Source organism: Pagrus major, chromosome 12, assembly GCF_040436345.1.
Source record: "Pagrus major chromosome 12, Pma_NU_1.0".
In the NCBI taxonomy this organism is placed as follows: Eukaryota; Metazoa; Chordata; class Actinopteri; order Spariformes; family Sparidae; genus Pagrus; species Pagrus major.
In genome coordinates, this window is record NC_133226.1 from 3,543,325 (window position 1) to 3,561,087 (window position 17,763).

Below are 17,763 nucleotides of genomic sequence, written 5' to 3' on the forward strand. Positions count from 1 at the left end.
GATATGAAGATGCCGACCACGTTATCATCACCATCTTGTTGCTGCTGCTTACATTTACCCTGACACAGATTCAAAAGATGCACTATGTGTTTCTGTATATTAATATGTCTTTTATGTTCTTTCATTTGTGTTGCATGAAGGACTAAACTAAACTTTCATTTCATTTTGCAACCCTGTGTTGTATAATGATGAATAAATTACCTTGTACCTTGTTTTTGTCTCCCTGTTTCTGCTGATGATTCCAGTATTTATGGTAAGAACTTTGCATGCCATATACTGCATATCTCCATTTGTATTAATTTGTCTCTTCAGGAAAAGAGTTTTTCATCTGACCAAACGTGCCCCATGGTCCAAACAGATGAGTGTGTGTGTTGAACATACCTGAGGTCTACTGCTTCTACAAGCCTCCTCCAGGTTTTTGTGCCAGATGATCGCTGAAAACCTGGATCCTGTCTGGAACTTGTAAACATTGCCTGTGAAGTGACACAGAATTTGTATTGCAATTGTATGTTCAGGTGATTTTAAATGCCGGAAAAAGAAAACAGCAGGCGCTCTGTTGGTGGTGTGAAGCTGACCTTTGTCTGGGTCATTGAGCTGGAAGATGTTGGGTCTGGCAGGGTCATCTGGCAGCACCACCATCCACCCAGTGACACACACCTTCTTACAGGGACTGGACTTATACTGTGGCAAACAGGAATACAGTGAATGAGATTTACAGCATGTATGTGAAAACAAAACACGTTTGAGCTGTCATGATAACGATAAAACAAAGGTGTAAAATGTGTTTCTCCACTTGTGCTCACTGCGGTTTGGACATCACTTGCATCGTTTACCAGCACAAAAACTTCACCTACAGATACACTTACAGTACATTAATGTACATTTCTGTATTATGGGGCAATAGAAGTCATAGCTATGCCGAAACTGGTGTGCACTTCGTTAAGAATGTAACTGTGCTGTGCATAAGTTTGCTAAAAGAGAGCTTCCATTGAGCGTGCTGATGTTTTTGGTGAATAGTGAACTGGACATATCCATTTGCAACAAGTGAATGTGAGTGTTGTTAACTTTTGCGACAGTTGATGACACTCCCGCAAAAGCAACTGACACTCCCGCACTGTTTTCCACAGCTTTAAATAGAAGAGAGTAATGTTTCATAGCGGGTGATCAAAGCACAGAAGCTCAAGAAGCACACTGTAGGATGTTGAGACTGAAAACAGCACTGTGCTAAAAAACAAAGGAAGACCAATTTGAGTGACAGATCCATGTGGATTTATCAGATACTGAAATTGCACATGTTTATAATGCTATGACACTTGCCTTAGAGATTGCATGTATGACCGGTCTTACGTGTTCTTTCTGTTCTTTAAGCATCAAACTTACATGTTTCCTCTCGGAGGCCCTCAGTGCTTTCGCCCCATAGAATGTCAGTGTTGATCCAGACAGAGTAATCCAAAATCTGGTCCATGATGACAACTGCAACACAGCAAGCACTGTAAATGGATATGCTGAAAACACCTCACTCACTGTCATCAGATGATGTATTTACTGACATGGTCAACCACAATTGAGGAAAACAGAGTAGCTTAAACCACAGTGAAATCAGAGACCACCTTACCCTGGGCTTCCTTCCCTCCTTCAGCAGTGTTTTTCTCCGCAAAGGTCCTTCAATAGTCACACTGCCGGCCTCGCTGCATCCATAGCAGGAGTTTGCAGCAGAGGAGCTAAACAAATTGGAAAGTTGAGAAAGGATGCAAAAGCACAAAACATTATAAGCATTATAAAACTGAAACTACCCCTCTGCTCCCCAGTACTCAGTTTAGTGTGTGCAGTTCACTGTTTGACACCAGGAGAAAAACAGTCACTGGGAAGCACAGTGTATTTCGGGGCAATGTGGGTGGTATATTTTTCAATTTGTGTGAATAACGGGCCACACAGATTAAACTATGGTGTCCTGTACAGCTACAATAAAGTTTGAAAGAAGAACATGTATTTACTTTGTTCAACTATGAACAATCTATTGAACAATAGGCAGGCAGTCTCATTTCTCCACTGTCATCAGTCTCAACAATCTAGAATTCACTACAGTCAAAGGTGACTCTGGATAGCTTCTGTAAAATGTATGTGATATGAGTAAAGTGGAGTGCACACATTATAGTGTGTCTACACAACAGTGTACAACAGCAGAGAGCCAAAGCCACGCCCATTCCAGTTTCCCCTCATGGAACGCTCACCAAAACCCATAACTTAAACTTTAACTTAGCTGCTCCTGTATATAAGCAGCTCACAGAACTGACCAACTCTCCATTCACATAACTGAAGTTGTCAGTGTGAGCAGATTGATTGTGATTTTAATCTTTTTTAGTACCTTTTCTGTGCTGAGTTGGCCGCCATGTTGGTGTTGGTGACGTATGTTGAGTGAGAAGATGTAGTTTACTGAGCGCTTTAACACAAAACTACATTATATTTTACATTAATGACAACAAACTGCGACTTTCTTGACTTGCAAAATTATCTTTTAAATTGACAAACATCATATGTGTGATTCATGACACAATTGAACAGGATCACAAAGTTATTTGTCTCTCTCCATTTACTACCATACAAAGTTTTTCCGAAAGGAAAGGGGAACGAAGGGGGACGTGACTTCGGCTCTCTATGACTGTGATTCACATTCTTACATATTTAGCATGCAAGTGACAAACAATGACATTATGGTTCCCAAAGCTTCTTTTTACAGTTGAGTGAGAAAGTGAGACACAAGACGAACATAAACCCACCACCTCTACAATGGCTACAGTTTGTAGCAGTGAAGTAAAGTAGACCAAAGTCATGATCTGATCTGATCAAAGTCACCTGTTCGTGACTTGTTAGTAACATTTTGCTGATCTTAAAGCCTTTAGCTACGTTCACATTATAGCAGAAAAATGTAATGTTACAATGCTATTCCTGAAGGAGATGAACAAGGTACCGTACAGATAGCGTTGGATATCACACCCCTGCATGGCCTCTCTAAAGACACCTCTATAACGCAGATGACCTGTGGTGATGTATGTGAGGTCCCACCTGCACATGTATCTCCTTCTGTCCTCTTACAAAACAAATACAAACCCAGGCCCATACGTTTTCTGAGACTGCTCCCTCCATACCTACAGCTAACAACTTTTTAAGTTTTTCTTACAGCAAATTATTATTATTATTATTATTTTTACAGTGCTGTAAAAAACAGTCAACATCTCATTTCCAGGATCGGTGTCCGTTATCCTGAATATAAACAGAAGAGGCTTTCAACAGTTTTCATTAAAACTATCTTCTGCTTTTTTTTCTACTCTGGTAATTTGGTGGCCATTTCATTTCTAAAAGCGTTCGAAAGGACACCTAGTTTCCACCAGCATGCAGTGAGGGGATGAGGTGAGATAAAACACATTAGAGTGACCCTAAGTTCTATTTCCCCATAAAGATGAGTTCATTCTCATTCAAAGTGACAAGTTCTCCCACTTCACTGTACCTGTAAACATAGCTGCGGCTCCGGGGGGAGTTGCGAAGCGGGACCCTCCAGTTGGGGCCCAGTGTTGCATACATGCGGCCCCTGTTTGTCACACATGGTCATAGTCAGTCTGAGGGGCTCACTGGATTGGACTTTTGGTTAACAGAACTGTTCAGTGTGCCTCATGTGACCGGACTGTACACCAAAGCCAATTCAAACCATTTACTGAGGTATCAAACATGATCATATTGATCGACCACAGCCGGCTTTTAGTCTGCCAATCATTGACATAAATTAATTTATTTTTAATATTCTTGCTTGGACAAACATAGATATATAATATGATTAATTTGACGTAGGATGCTGGCAACATTCAAATACATTGATATTATATGCATAATGAATATGCTGGAGGCACAGATACAAACTGGTGGCACAGAATCTAGATAAAGTTTAAAGAATAAGTATGTTGATGTTCTTGTTGATATTTTTCTTATTGTCAACAAATCTCATGTACAGATCCAAACCGACCTGTATCTGATATATCTGCCTCCTCTGTGCTACAGATCTCTGTTGTCAAAAACTATTAAAAACACATCAGTGAGCCACACTGTTACACTGGCTGACATGTTCTCTTCATTACCATGAATACACACACTAGTTTATTTTGACTCATTCTCACATACACCGTCCTGCTGCCCCAAACTCTAATGAGAGCAGCAAATTTCCACTTCACCGTTTCCTCCTATTTGAGAAACGTTGGATAAAAACTACAGTGAGCAGTTGTTTTATGAAACTACTGAGTCTTTTTTTAAAATGAAAATATATATTTGTTAGGTCGTTTTAAAGGTTTTATGTCCTCAGAAGGAACCAATGGGCTTGGGGCTGATAGTTACAGACAGGCATTGTGAGTCACAAAGTATTGAGTGATGGACTAACACATTGCTTGTTTATTTTATTCATGGGATCTGTTGACTGTAAGAAAAATATGTCAGCCTCATTTTAACAGAACCATACTGTAGGTTTATGATCACTTTGAAGTGAATTGTTCTTAAATTGGTAAAAGCATGAGAAAATAATGATTTTTTTGGCCTCAGTCTGTTATCTTAATAGTTACAAAAAGAACTCTTAATGCTGTAAGTATCCTTTATCATTTCAAAGTGATTAAAACCTTTAGGGATAAAATGATTATACAGTAAGGTCAAAAAGTCTGAGCCATTACTTCTTTGTTGGATTTGTTTCAAATGCAATACTTTTTTTCATTATAAATGATAATATCGGTTTTATAATTTGAGTGAAAGGTAAAAGGTGTCCATGAATTTCAGAATATCTAAGACCAAGAAGAAGCACCACTCCTTTCTTCAGAGACATGCTCCACCCTCTGGTTTGAACTTTGTGGAGAAGGATTCATCCTGCAGCAGGTTAATGAGCCCAAACACACCTCAAACGTCCACACAACTACTGAAGACCAAAGAAGACCAAGGAGTCCTGACTGTCCTGGACTGTCCTCCTGTGACATCTCAAGAAGCAGTCTGTGACATCACAAGAAGCAGTCTGTGACATCACAAGAAGCAGTCTGTGACATCTCAAGAAGCAGTCTGTGACATCACAAGAAGCAGTCTGTGACATCTCAAGAAGCAGTCTGTGACATCACAAGAAGCAGTCTGTGACATCACAAGAAGCAGTCTGTGACATCTCAAGAAGCAGTCTGTGACATCACAAGAAGCAGTCTGTGACATCACAAGAAGCAGTCTGTGACATCTCAAGAAGCAGTCTGTGACATCACAAGAAGCAGTCTGTGACATCGCAAGAAGCAGTCTGTGACATCTTAAGAGGCTTTGTGGAACACTGTCACATCATGCTGGGATAACACGAGTCAGCAGGTTTTACACTAACTTGTGGAGTCCATGCAGCTTGAGTGCATGCTGTCATTAAAGCAAAAGAAGGACAAACCAAATACTAAGATATTCATGGACAAAGATTCAGCTTTTCACTCAAACTGTTAAACTGATTTTATTATTTGTGATGAAAAAAAAAAAATTAACGAATTTCAAAACAGTATTTAGAAGTATTTTGACTAGCGGTCTCAGACTCCTACACCCTACTGCATGTTAGGTAGGTAGGTAGGTTATACGGTATGTGATGATTGGCTTTTACCTTTCCATTCCAGGTGACAGCTCCTCCCCAAAAGAGCTTTCACTGCTGCCTGCAGGGGAGAAAACAGCAATAATAGACAGGTTTATTCTTTGTTCTCAAGTTTATGAGAAAAAGCATCAGCAGAAACTGGTTAACGGAGAAGCAGTTAACTGTTTTTGTCATGAATAGAATATAAGTGACTGTTACTGTCCAAAACAGAAAGATAATTGTATCACACAGTACAGTAAATACAAACCTAATGACAGGCCATTGGACACAGATGTACTGTGTGGATCATTTCTGACTGGACTCTGAGACTCCAAGAAGCTATCATCCAGCAGGTGTCGTGCTTTCTCTATGGGAAACGTGGCACTCCTGCTCTCTGACATACCATACTGACACATCATACTGTGGACAAAGATCAACCATTAGACCACAAGTAAAAAAACACAGATGGTGGCTGTGAGATGTTGCAATGCATTCAAAACTCATGGGAAAGTTTCCATTAAAGCTCAGACTCGTCTTTTCTGTTTCTTTTCCGATCAGTTTTCATATCATATTACCCGATGATGCAATGTCTGAGATCTGAGATCATACAGATTCAACACAGACACAATGGTGGCCATTACAGCAAGCAACACAAGTGCTCAAACTGGTTTAAAAACTTTGAAGTCAAGCTTAAGCACAGTATCTAATGCATACTGTATTTAGAAGTCAAATGTATAATTGCCTATTGCATTTTAGAGCTGTGTGGAAACAACTAATGAGTACATTAGGAATGATTGCAAAATTAGAGAAAATGTAGGAGCAGGCGAATGGAGCTCCAAAACTCTGAAAATGGTTCATTAGAGATCAGTGGTGGAAGTACATTCACTCAAGTACTGTACGTAAGTATAGACAGTACTACAATGAACTTTTAACTGGTTATGAAACAAAAATTTTCAACTACAATTCTTACACATTGCACCTTTAATGTGTGTCGACCTTAGCTAGATATATTAATGAATTAATCTATATAGAACATGTCTAAAACACGATGCATTCTTAGTGATTAAACTATGAAACTGTAAAAACTGCATCAGTAGTAACATATTAGTTATAAATCAAAACATAAATTATTCTGATGATACTTACATACTTAAGTAATATTTTGAATGTAGGGCGTTTGTGACATGTGACATGAGTACATGAGTATATTTACACTGTGTTATTGCTACTTATACCTAAGTAAATTATCTGAATACTTTTATGATATCACTGATATTGATATTATATTTGTTGGACCGGCCAACAGCCTATGTACTGCAGCTGTTTGTTGCATAAGCCCACAGCTGTACTCTCATGGTGCCTGGTCCAGTGCAAGCTGCTTTTCTTTTCAAATGAAATGTTGAGCATGAAGCATGCAAACTTTAGCTTTCACCCCACACCTTTTATTGCTACAGTGTGGTTCGACCTCACCTGATGGGAAGGTGTAGATGACACTGTACTATATAGCCTCAGATATTTTCTCTATAGCTACAGTATGTATCATTAATCAACTAATAATAAGCCTGAAATGTATAATGAAATAAAAATCGAGAAACTATAGTGCAGTGGTAGTTGAGGAAGACGAAAAAGAGGTTTACCATGGTTGTTGTAGTTGCCCATGGCCGCATCTTATTTAACACTTTTAAACTTAAGAGTTTGCAGGTTTGACTTTAACATAGATTTAGTTACAGGATTTAATTCACACAAAAATATATATCTAACTTCAGGAAAGGTCTGTAATACTCACTTGTTTCCCAGACTATGGCTCTTCCTGTGGTGAGAGGGAGGGGGGGTGGGGATATGAACCCCCACCGAGGCGTCAGGGCAAGTAGGCCGTCGGTTATACCTCAAAGAGGCAGATACCTCAGAGAGACCTGAAACACAGAAAACAGGTCATCACTGTTCACTGCTACAATACTGTAATCCTATCCCGAGCTTGTGTGTTTAATTACATCAGAGATGACTTATTATTGATTATGCTGTTGATAAAAAGTATCTCAATCACTGGCATATTTTTTTCCAAATCCTATTATTGTTCCCTTCAATTTTATTGTTCCAGGTTCACTTTCTTATTAAAATTTCTCTTAATAGTGTTCTTACTGTTGAGACTCTGTAGTCCAGGTGGGAGAAGAGAGTAGCTGATCGAAAATGTTGCTACGATCATCATTGTTGACACTGATGTAAAAAGTCATTACCATGCAGTCAAAGCAATGAGCTTGAGGAGCAGAAGCAACTGTAGAGGCGAGTTCTTCACAGACTTTATTGCTATGGGCTGCCCCACTGTAATGGTAAAAGATGCTGAGACTGTGTGCAGTCTTGTTTTTTAAAAGAAACCCAACAACACATAAAGGCACAATTTGTAATTTTCACCGCTAGGGGTCTCTCTATCAAAGCAAAATAAAAGACCTTTGCTGAGTGGGGAGCAGAGCTGCTGCTCAGAGCCAACCAGCTCTGGAGGAGAGTCGTGTGCAGACCCAGACCCTCTGAAGGAATAAAAACCCGGATCACATTTTTATGGATTACTTTTTAACTTTTGGGATTAAAAAGTAGACTCATCTTCACTCCCGTTTATTAACCTGACTGCAGAAGCAAATGTGGCCTCCAGTTTACAGCTAATGTACAGCAAAGTAATCTGGCATTTTGGGGCAAATAAACACTCGTGCCAGTAACACAAATAAATACAGATGATCCCGCAGTGACTTTGCTGGTGGTGAACACACCATTTAACAACCACCATTGCTGATGAAAATGTACCTGATGTGACTCGACACAAATGTTCACAGACGAGGTAATATTTTAGTGTTTTTACATTAACTTTAGGCTCATTCAGCACGTCCCTTCCTCTCTCTCTGACTCAGACTAGTGATAAGCTGAAATGCACCATTACCTTGAGTAAACTGTGAAGTGGCTCTGGATTTAAAAATTGTTGAAAACATTTGGGATAATGTCAGTACGCAACCCAACATAATATATACTATAATACATAAGGTCCAGTCGTTTTTAGATACTTTAATACAGAAATCCATATTTACAATCAAAGCTGCTGTAAGTGTTCTTGTCGTTTTAGCTAACTTCCTGTCTGTTTTGCAGCTAGCAGTCCCCTCCCTCCTCTCTATGTCACCACATGAACGCTGAGCGGTAATCGCCAGACATAGTAGCAAACAGGATCCTGCTCTCTGCGTGTTCCTCTGTCCTGATTGGATAAAGTGGGCAGGGATACCAAAACATTTCTTCTCTCTTTTACTGAATGAGCAGGGGGGAGGAGAGACATGTTACAGACCAAACTCTATAACAGTGTTTACAGTTAGAATATAGAGCTATTTAACATTTATTCTAATAAAAATATATCACTTACAGCAGCTTTAATATTACCCTTCACTGATGCTAGACAAACACAGCAAAGCACTGTACTCTTTCTTTAGTATACAACATTATATATCAGAAGAAGAAGGCGATGCATTGACAATACAAACAAGTTTTGTTGTAGCACCAGACTGCTGTTTTACAGTCCATGTCACGGGAATAGTACTGTATAGTAGATTTAAACAGGACTCTGTGGATCAGCTCTTCTTTAAAATGTTTTCCAGCAAATCCACGAGATGGAGCCACTGAGACACAAATCAAGTCTCTACATAAAAATCATTGTTTACATCAGGGACCACTGCCCTCAACTACTGTAATGACTCTGTCTACATGTTCTATGTGTGCATCTGTAATAGGCCCTTTATAATCCTATCATCAGTCAAGCCACAGCTCTGCCTCTGGCAGGACTGTGTTGGATTGGTGAATTGATGCAGTGTTATCATGTGCGTTATGTGCCAGTGGAACCTCTGAGTCACTCTCTCTTCCTTCTCATTGAAAACCCACTGGGGCCATTCAGTCCTCTAGATGTGACCAGTTCGGACCCAGCAGGGCAGTCTGTGCGCAGAAAGCTCAGCTTGGAATACTTCGGACTTGTATTAAGTTAATTTGTGGTATTAAGTACAATTAGCCTTAAGAGCCTCGTGAAAAGTACGAACTGCTGCATTAGAAAAAGTTCAAACACTGCAGACAACATACAGACAGCTGTATGTGAAGGAAAAAGATATGCTCCGACTGATGATGTAATACAGAATTTCTTAAAATTAGAATCTTTTCTCAAAACAAGAGGAAAATGTTTCCTCATCTGCAATTTTGTAATCATGAAAAATAATGTGGTAAATTAGAATTAACTGAATCCACATAATGTAGCAGGGTAATGTGATCCCTCTGGGATAAAGGCTGACTTAATGTTCTTCCATTAGCTTGTAAAGAAACAACGGCCAAGAGGTAAAAAAAAATCATTCTGTGGTGATATTGTAGAAATGTTCAAACTTTTAAAAATGTTGAGCAAAGAGTTAGCAAAGAGCTAAACTGAGCTAAGTTTAAGACACCATGTGGAAAATGTGAATAACTATCCAACAAGTTTTATTTATAGACAAGTGAAGTGAGGTTTCAATGTTCCATTTTTACTTCAAGCAAAATACCCAGACTCACTACCCAGGTTTGTGGGTTTGTCAGCAGAATTACACAAAAACTACCAAACAGACTTTCGTGAAAGGAAGATGTAGGATGGGTTTCAGCCCAGAATAGACTCCATCGACTTTTGGTGTGGATCTGGAAAAAGGGACGGATAAGGAACTTTTCCCACTTCCCCCATGAAACCGGAGGCAGAGTGTGATTTGTTTCTGCATATTTACGCATTTCTTGTAGAAACGGTCAGGTAGGGAGGGACTTGTCGTTGATACTTATGCTGTTTATAGTATCCAATAGATGCAATCAGAAAGTATTGTCTCCATATATATGATCCAGGTTCCCACATCAGTGAGAGTCAGAGTCTTTCTGACATGAAATCTGAGCTCTGTGCCACTCTCACTGCTTTAAGTTGAAGGCTGATTGGCGGGTGGATGGCATGATATTTTTGGCCTGGTTCAAGCTAACGTAAGCACAGGAGACATTTTGTTTTACAGGATGAAAACTTGAGTGGATTTTGATATGAAAATACAAAAAAATTTACTTTCTGTCAATAGTCCAGAAGATATGCGAAAAAAACGTTCACTTTTTCATTTAAGCATGAAACTTGCTACACTTATACAGTTTTGGGCCCTGAACATTTTCAGAGATGGAGCCATCACAAACACGCCACATGGCGGCCATGGCAGCTGTTTTACTTTCCGCCATAACTGAATTATGTACCATATATTACATCATAAATTGTTCAGGTGAAGAGGTAATGGTGAAGACTGTTACACATCTCGCGATGGGAACACATCAGCCATGATGCCCATTAACATGTTGACCCATGAGTACTCAGTAGTCATTACTACGTCATTACATGTGTTCTCAGTAACCATGGTTCAGAACCGCACCCATCTTCGTACTCTGCCTTTCTTTTGATCTCAACTACACACCTGTAAATGGACTTGCATTTCTATAGCGCTTTTCTAGTCTACCAACTGCTCAAGGCGCTTCACAACACTTGTCACCTGTAAAGTTTCATGACTGCATCATGCACAGTTACGGTGCTATGACACTGACAAAATGTGTTCACAGACAGACTGAAGGACATATCACCTGGCAAAGTACTCAGCTTCTGTGACTGGTTCCTACTATAGTAGGTGTCCAGGACCACATTTTGCCAGGATGACGACACACACACACACACACACACACACACGCGCGCGCACACACACGCATACACGCATATATACTTTTAATACTCAGTTCAACATTCAATATAAAGTAGGCATCTTAGCTGAAAGCAACTACAAACAACTTTTGTTTAGTATTGTTAATACTGTTTTTAGTTTTTAAACACCTGCAGTGAGGTTATATATCTATTTGTGGCCATGAAAGACTGATATATATGCGTGCAGAATATGATATTGAAACCGTTTCTTGAGCTGGGCCACCTATGAGCCTGTGGCATCGCTCTCTCCTTTCCTCCCTTAAGGTACCTCCCTCTAAACTGGAGCTGTGTTGGATGGCTTCAGCAGGTTTTTAAAAGCACCTCCTCCCTCAATGTCTCATTATTTTAGGCCCTTGACATCTCTGGGGGGCTAAACAGTCACACCAGAACAAGGAATGTACTACAATAAATATGGTTTAGTTCACTTTTTACACCAAACTCACTCCTCTAATGTCATCTGTTCCACTGCACCATTCAAGTTACAGCAGCTGTGATCCCATTGCAAGATGGTCTCCAGTTTTACCAAACCTAATTTTTAACTCAGCCACACACCTGTCACACGCAAGTTGCTAAGGTCATATTTGGGGGGCAGTGGTAGCCTAATCCACAGACCGCAAGCGCTTGCCCCTCCCTCATTACCACCACTGAGGTGCCCTTGAGCAAGGCCCTTTACCCCAACTGCTCCAGTGGCCAGCAGATCAGCTTGAGGTTGTACTAAACAGCTTTCAGGTGTGAATGGGTAACTGTGTGAATGTGATCAGGGCGTCTAAGTTTAAAAAGTCTATATATTGAATATTGTTCTACTCTTTACAGTCACTGTAATAAAAGGATTCAGCTTTAAAACTCTTCACAACATGAATACAACTGACATGATATTACAAAGTCTCTCCCAGTTTCTCAGATACTGTCATTTCCTTCTTATAATGCCACTAAATTCAGCACTAACTGTTCACCTGAAACAACAGGTGATCATATTAATTTGAGCTGGCAGAATGTCCCAGATAACCTTTTCTGCACATCATCACTATTATAAGTTATAAATCAAGGGTCTCCAGGATTTGGAACAGGCTGCTTGGTTAATGTGTCTGATACATCCTTATTTCACTTTTGATGTACATCTCATTGTCAGGTTATCACTATAGGTTGAAAACATCAGTCAGTGTTTCTGCCTTTGAACCAACAAAACTGATTACATATTACTGGTTAGTCATAATAAGATTTAGTTATTAACAACTTTAAATTGCACAATTTAAAGCTAAAAGTAATCAGATTCAATAAGTGGATTTAATATAATGTAATCAAACCTCAACTGTACAGAACTGCAAAAACCTACACAGTGGCAGAGGAGAAAGAGAGAGTCAGACATCAGCAGCGGTTAAAACCGGCATGTAGAGCTGGAATAATTTCACATCTTACTCTGTGAATTGAAGATTTATTTGGACTAAACCAGAGGTGATATCTTACATGTTTCCCCTTACCAGTAGGAAGGCTTAAACACATATACAGTAGGACTGTCAGGTTCAGAAAAGCTGGGAAAAACAGGAAAGCTGTGACATAACAACAGACACTGGACATATCCTCACACCCCTTTTAAAAAGTCATATTCCAGATGATGGATGTTAGCTCTTAGCTCTTCTCTGAGCACATGTGAGTGCTTACTCAGCTACTTGAATTGCTGCAAAGACATAATAAAACAGCTTGGATGAATTAGCCACGTTTAAAAAAAATCAGTCACGAGAGGCTCAGTCACAAGCTTCCCAAAATAGATGATTTATGGAACATAATCATACAAATGAGATAATAATCTCAGGATGATCACATCTGAAGTCACGTACAGCTCCATCGTCAGACAGCTTTGTCCCTGCTTACACACAGTGATATATGAACTGGGTGAATGCATCATGTCACGTGGGATTTCTCGTGTTTTGGTCCTTGCACATGTTCAGCTCAGTCCACCATGCCACTCGTACATGGAGAGAGTGAGTAAACCAAATTCTTCTGTTTGGCAGTGTGTGAAGTGCATGACACTTGTTTATGTTGAATGAGCCAACAAGCCAGTGGACACAGCCAAAACAGCCGTTTTCTGCCATGTTACATAACTACAAATGATCATCTGACCAGTAAGAGGAGACGCCATCTGCAGTTGTTCGGACACTCCCGATCCCTGACAACAAATCACCAAAGTCAGAAGAGTTCATCCAGAACAACAGGTTCCTCTTCATCTAGAAACACTAAATAGTAAATCTAAAGGCGAAAAGGAAATAACTAACATCAGATATGTTCACATCTGCAGAAGGAATCAAAATGTTATGAGTTTCAGTCCATTGGCTGAAAACAAAAGTAGGAATGCTGTTTCTGCTTGAGTTTTAAGTGTTTGCTTTAGTGAACATTAAAAGCACAAGTTTGGATGAATAGATATTTTTTCACTAAGCAGTATTCCTCTACTCTGATCTGAACCAACCTGAACCAACCTGAAGTACCCCAAGTTCTGACTAACAAGCAGCATAAAAATCCCCCCCAAAATAGAGCCATCTGTTTGATGGTACTTCAGGGCTGTACACAGGAGGGTATGATGGGCTGTACAAGCCATAATTCATACTGGCCTTCTATATACACACTGTACATGCACCCTTTTTTACACAGTTTTCAGGCTAAATTGACCTTTATAGGTCAATCAATTATTAATGAATCAATCAACCTTTATTTGTATAGCGCAAATTCACAACAAAAGTCATCTCATGACCAAATTGAGCAGGTCCAAAACATACCCCTTGGGATAGATAGGGGGAGCAGCAGGAGAGATGGGGGAGGGGGTGTACAGCATCCACAGCAGTAGTAACAGCTTTACTAATTGAGATATGAGTATTAATAATGCAAAAAGTATGATAATAAAAATAGGTCAAATCTCTGACAATTTAGTTAAGATTAGTCTGTTAGGATTAAAAACATAATCTGTAAAATTTCTGAATTAAAGGGACACTACGTAGTTTTAGAAGAGATTCAAACTCAGAATTTTAATATTTACAATATTAATGAGGTAATAATACAAACTCAGAAATAATTATTTATTTATTTTTTATAGGTGGTCCTAGAACACTGTTTGAAGCTAGAAAGGTGGCAGGGTCCGCCACATATAAACAAAGTAAAACAGTATAAATTGTGTTGTCCTTTAAGGTCAGTTTGTTTATTCAGTTTATTCAGTCATGAAAACAAAGAGTTTGTTTATTTAGTTTGTTTAGGCAGAAAAAAAAAATCAGCCAATGAAGATCTTTCTCTTCTCATTAACATTTCTTCACCTAAACTACTCCTTTAAACTAAAAATGACTAGACTTAAACTAGTGAGAGACGGCACGCACTGAGGGTGTGTGTGTGTGTGTATGTGTGTGTGTGTTTAAATTCAGGTCAACTTTCACTGAAGTCAGCACTCAGCAGAAACTCTGGTTCTCTCTCTTCTTCTTCCCCTCTCCTCTCTGTAACATTACAATCATGAAGTAAAGTACATTTCTCCTCCAGCTCCAGTCAGCAGTCAACACTACAGAACATAAACACCGAACAATGGAGGTCACCTCTGTGGATCACTGCTGCAGTCAGGTTGATAAACAGGAGTGAAGATAAATCCACTTTTTAATCCAAAAAGTTAAAAAGTCATCTCTGAGCTCTCCGCCCATCGGTGAATGGCTCTGGATCAGAGCAGAATCTGATGTGACTCAGGTGTTTATTTCTCCAGAAGGTCTGAATCTGCACCTGACTCTCTCTTCCACAGCTGGCCTAGCCCTCCCCAGTGGCAGACATTACCTATTGTGCATTTAAAGTCGTAAAATGCAATCATTTTTCAATGAGCATAGACACATGTTCTAGTCCTGGATCACAGGACAATGACAACAGATATTCTACGTCAAATTCATGCAATGTCACCACTGAACTACTTGATTGGTGGAGGGATTAGAACTCAGTATATATAGTACATAGTACATATAGTACCTGTATATAGTACATGTTAGTTAAATTGTGTGTTTTCATCTTTGTCTTTAAATAAAAGACTTTTGAACCTTCATGCTGTCTATTTAATATTGTACAAGAGTGAATGTTGCCAAACTACTCTGTCAAGGACTCCAAAATCCTTCAACTATTACTAGCTGTTATGGTAAATTTGGTTTTAGTTACTAAGTTAATTATTAATCAGAGTTACAAACTGACAGTTTAGTACCTTTTTATGAGACTGATTTAGTGACTTGGCTATCTTTTCCCTTCTTCAAGGGTGGTGGCCTGAGGTGATCTAATGTAAATTGGATCTTATTATTTATCATAATTAATAATTATCCCTGATTATCATTAATTATTATTGACAGCCAAATTTAACCCAAAATTCCCTATTAATGTTGCATGAAGCACTATACAGGAAATGTTTAATACATTACAGGCTGGTGTGTCATAATGAGAAAAATATGTCTTTCTGAGAAAAAGAAATCTTGAGCTGAGAAGATTCTTTTGTCATTGTGACAGAAAGCAAACGTTCACCCTCAGGCGACGTGGTGTTTCCAGCCAAACATTTCCATGTAATAGCTCAGATACATGCTTCCTTCCAAAATGATTTACTAATGAGTGACTACAGCATGTTACACTTTTGGCACAGAAAGGTACTTTTTTTAATTAACATGCAGTGAAATCGAAACCTTTCCTTCCCTTAGAGAACAATCCCCTCCAGTCAGTCCAGTGACAAGCAATTCAAGATTAATACTAAGAAATGGTGTGAATTGTAGTTCTGAAAAAATGTGTGAAAAGTAGAAGAGAGAAACAGAGAGAAAGAATAGCAGTGACTATGGTAACCACCACAAACAAGTCCCACCATGTGGTTGGCCAGCCTGTGAGACATGAGTCTATGGAAAAAGATCAATGTTTCTGGTCCCTGAGGACGCTGATGTGGAATGGCTGACACGCTGGTGCTGTTTGACTGCAATTAGTGGCATCATTTACTTGCTCTTGGGACTTTTTAGTTAGGGATAATCTCTACACAACTTTAAACTCAAGCAAAGAATTAATTGGCCAAACCGGCTATGAATCATACGAGTTGATTTATCTAAAAGTAAAGCTAATGTATTGTAGTTTCAGTCAGCCTGGTTCCCTCATTATTGTTTGCATTGAATTATGAATCCACAGCATGTCAAACTTAGAACACAAAACGACTATTTATTCTCTTGTCTGTGGGTTTCCTGTCTGCCAGGCTGATTAATCATTATAAAACAAACTAAACTGGATAAAAAAACAGACTTGTAATGTAATCACCTTCATGAGCCATCAACAACTTCTGAGGAGCAATGAGGTGCATTTGGTGAATGAGAATTTTATGGCAAACACATTTAATGACTATATACAAACTGAGGAGGTTTACATGAAAATAAGTGAACTCCATCTTGACCCAATTAGAGTAACACTCCATCTGTACAGCTATTCCAGAAACCGCAGGTTGGTGTTTTCATCAGGGCACAACTGCTGATCCCCATTGATTTATTTTAAATGAAAGTTCAAGGTTCATTTATTTGTCATACTACAACACAGAGTTGTACACCAAAATGCATACTGTAATCCCTTTATCGCACACAAGAAAATTTTTTATGGTGGAGTGCAGGGGATGAGTTGAGAAGTCTCACGGTCTGAGGAATGAAGCTGCAACTGAGGGATTACTAGAAAAAAGAAATCTAAACTAATCCCACAATGTGAGTAAATGGTGTGATCCAAATTATAATCAACCCATATTAGGAGTCAGTGCGTAAGGATAATTTTGTGGGAGTTCCATGATGAGATTATATATATATATAATCCCTCCAGCGAGTACTGGGTCTGCCCAGGTGTCTTCTCCCAGATGGTCCTGCCAGGAAAACTTCCAAGGGTAGGTGCCCAGGAGGCATCCTAGTCAGATGCCCGAACCACATCACCTGGCTCCTTTCAGCACAAAGGAGCAGCAGCTTTACTCCAAGATCCTCCCCCTACTGTATCTCTAAGGCTGAGTCCAGCCACCGTATGGAGGAAACTTATTCTGGCTGCTTGTATCTGCAATCTCATTCTACCCACAGCTCATGACCATAGGTGAGGGTCAGAACATATATGGATTGGTAAATCGAAATTATGCTCCTGATCATGCTTAAGGCCCTCACTGACACATATGTAGATGAAAGCGCAGCTCACACACAGATAGCCACAAAGCTTCATGTTCCCTTTGATGTGGCTCTGTGTTCACCCCTCTTTATTATCCTGACCTACATCAAGCTCTTGGCTTGTTCATGCTGCATTACATCATATCAGCCCACTCAACATGAACCCCTCCGAACCCCAGCAAACACAATAAAAGGAAAATAAAGGAAGTGGACTGGCCCTGTGCAACGTGTCCTCATGGAACTTTTTGCTCCCACTG

At 39.4% G+C, this 17,763-nt stretch overlaps 1 protein-coding gene across 1 annotated transcript in view; it reads right to left on the reverse strand.

Annotated features, from left to right (window-relative positions):
• The window catches only part of LOC141006318 (ras-specific guanine nucleotide-releasing factor RalGPS1-like), a 91,358-nt gene that overhangs the window by 7,379 nt on the left and 66,216 nt on the right, over positions 1–17,763 (reverse strand). The window contains exons 11-18 of the mRNA XM_073478483.1: positions 7,395–7,521; positions 5,877–6,028; positions 5,642–5,690; positions 3,506–3,586; positions 1,616–1,721; positions 1,381–1,473; positions 576–681; positions 382–473 (exon numbers count right to left, since the gene is read on the reverse strand). Of these exons, the coding sequence (XP_073334584.1) occupies positions 382–473; positions 576–681; positions 1,381–1,473; positions 1,616–1,721; positions 3,506–3,586; positions 5,642–5,690; positions 5,877–6,028; positions 7,395–7,521 (806 nt within the window). The remainder of the gene's footprint in view (positions 1–381; positions 474–575; positions 682–1,380; positions 1,474–1,615; positions 1,722–3,505; positions 3,587–5,641; positions 5,691–5,876; positions 6,029–7,394; positions 7,522–17,763) is intronic.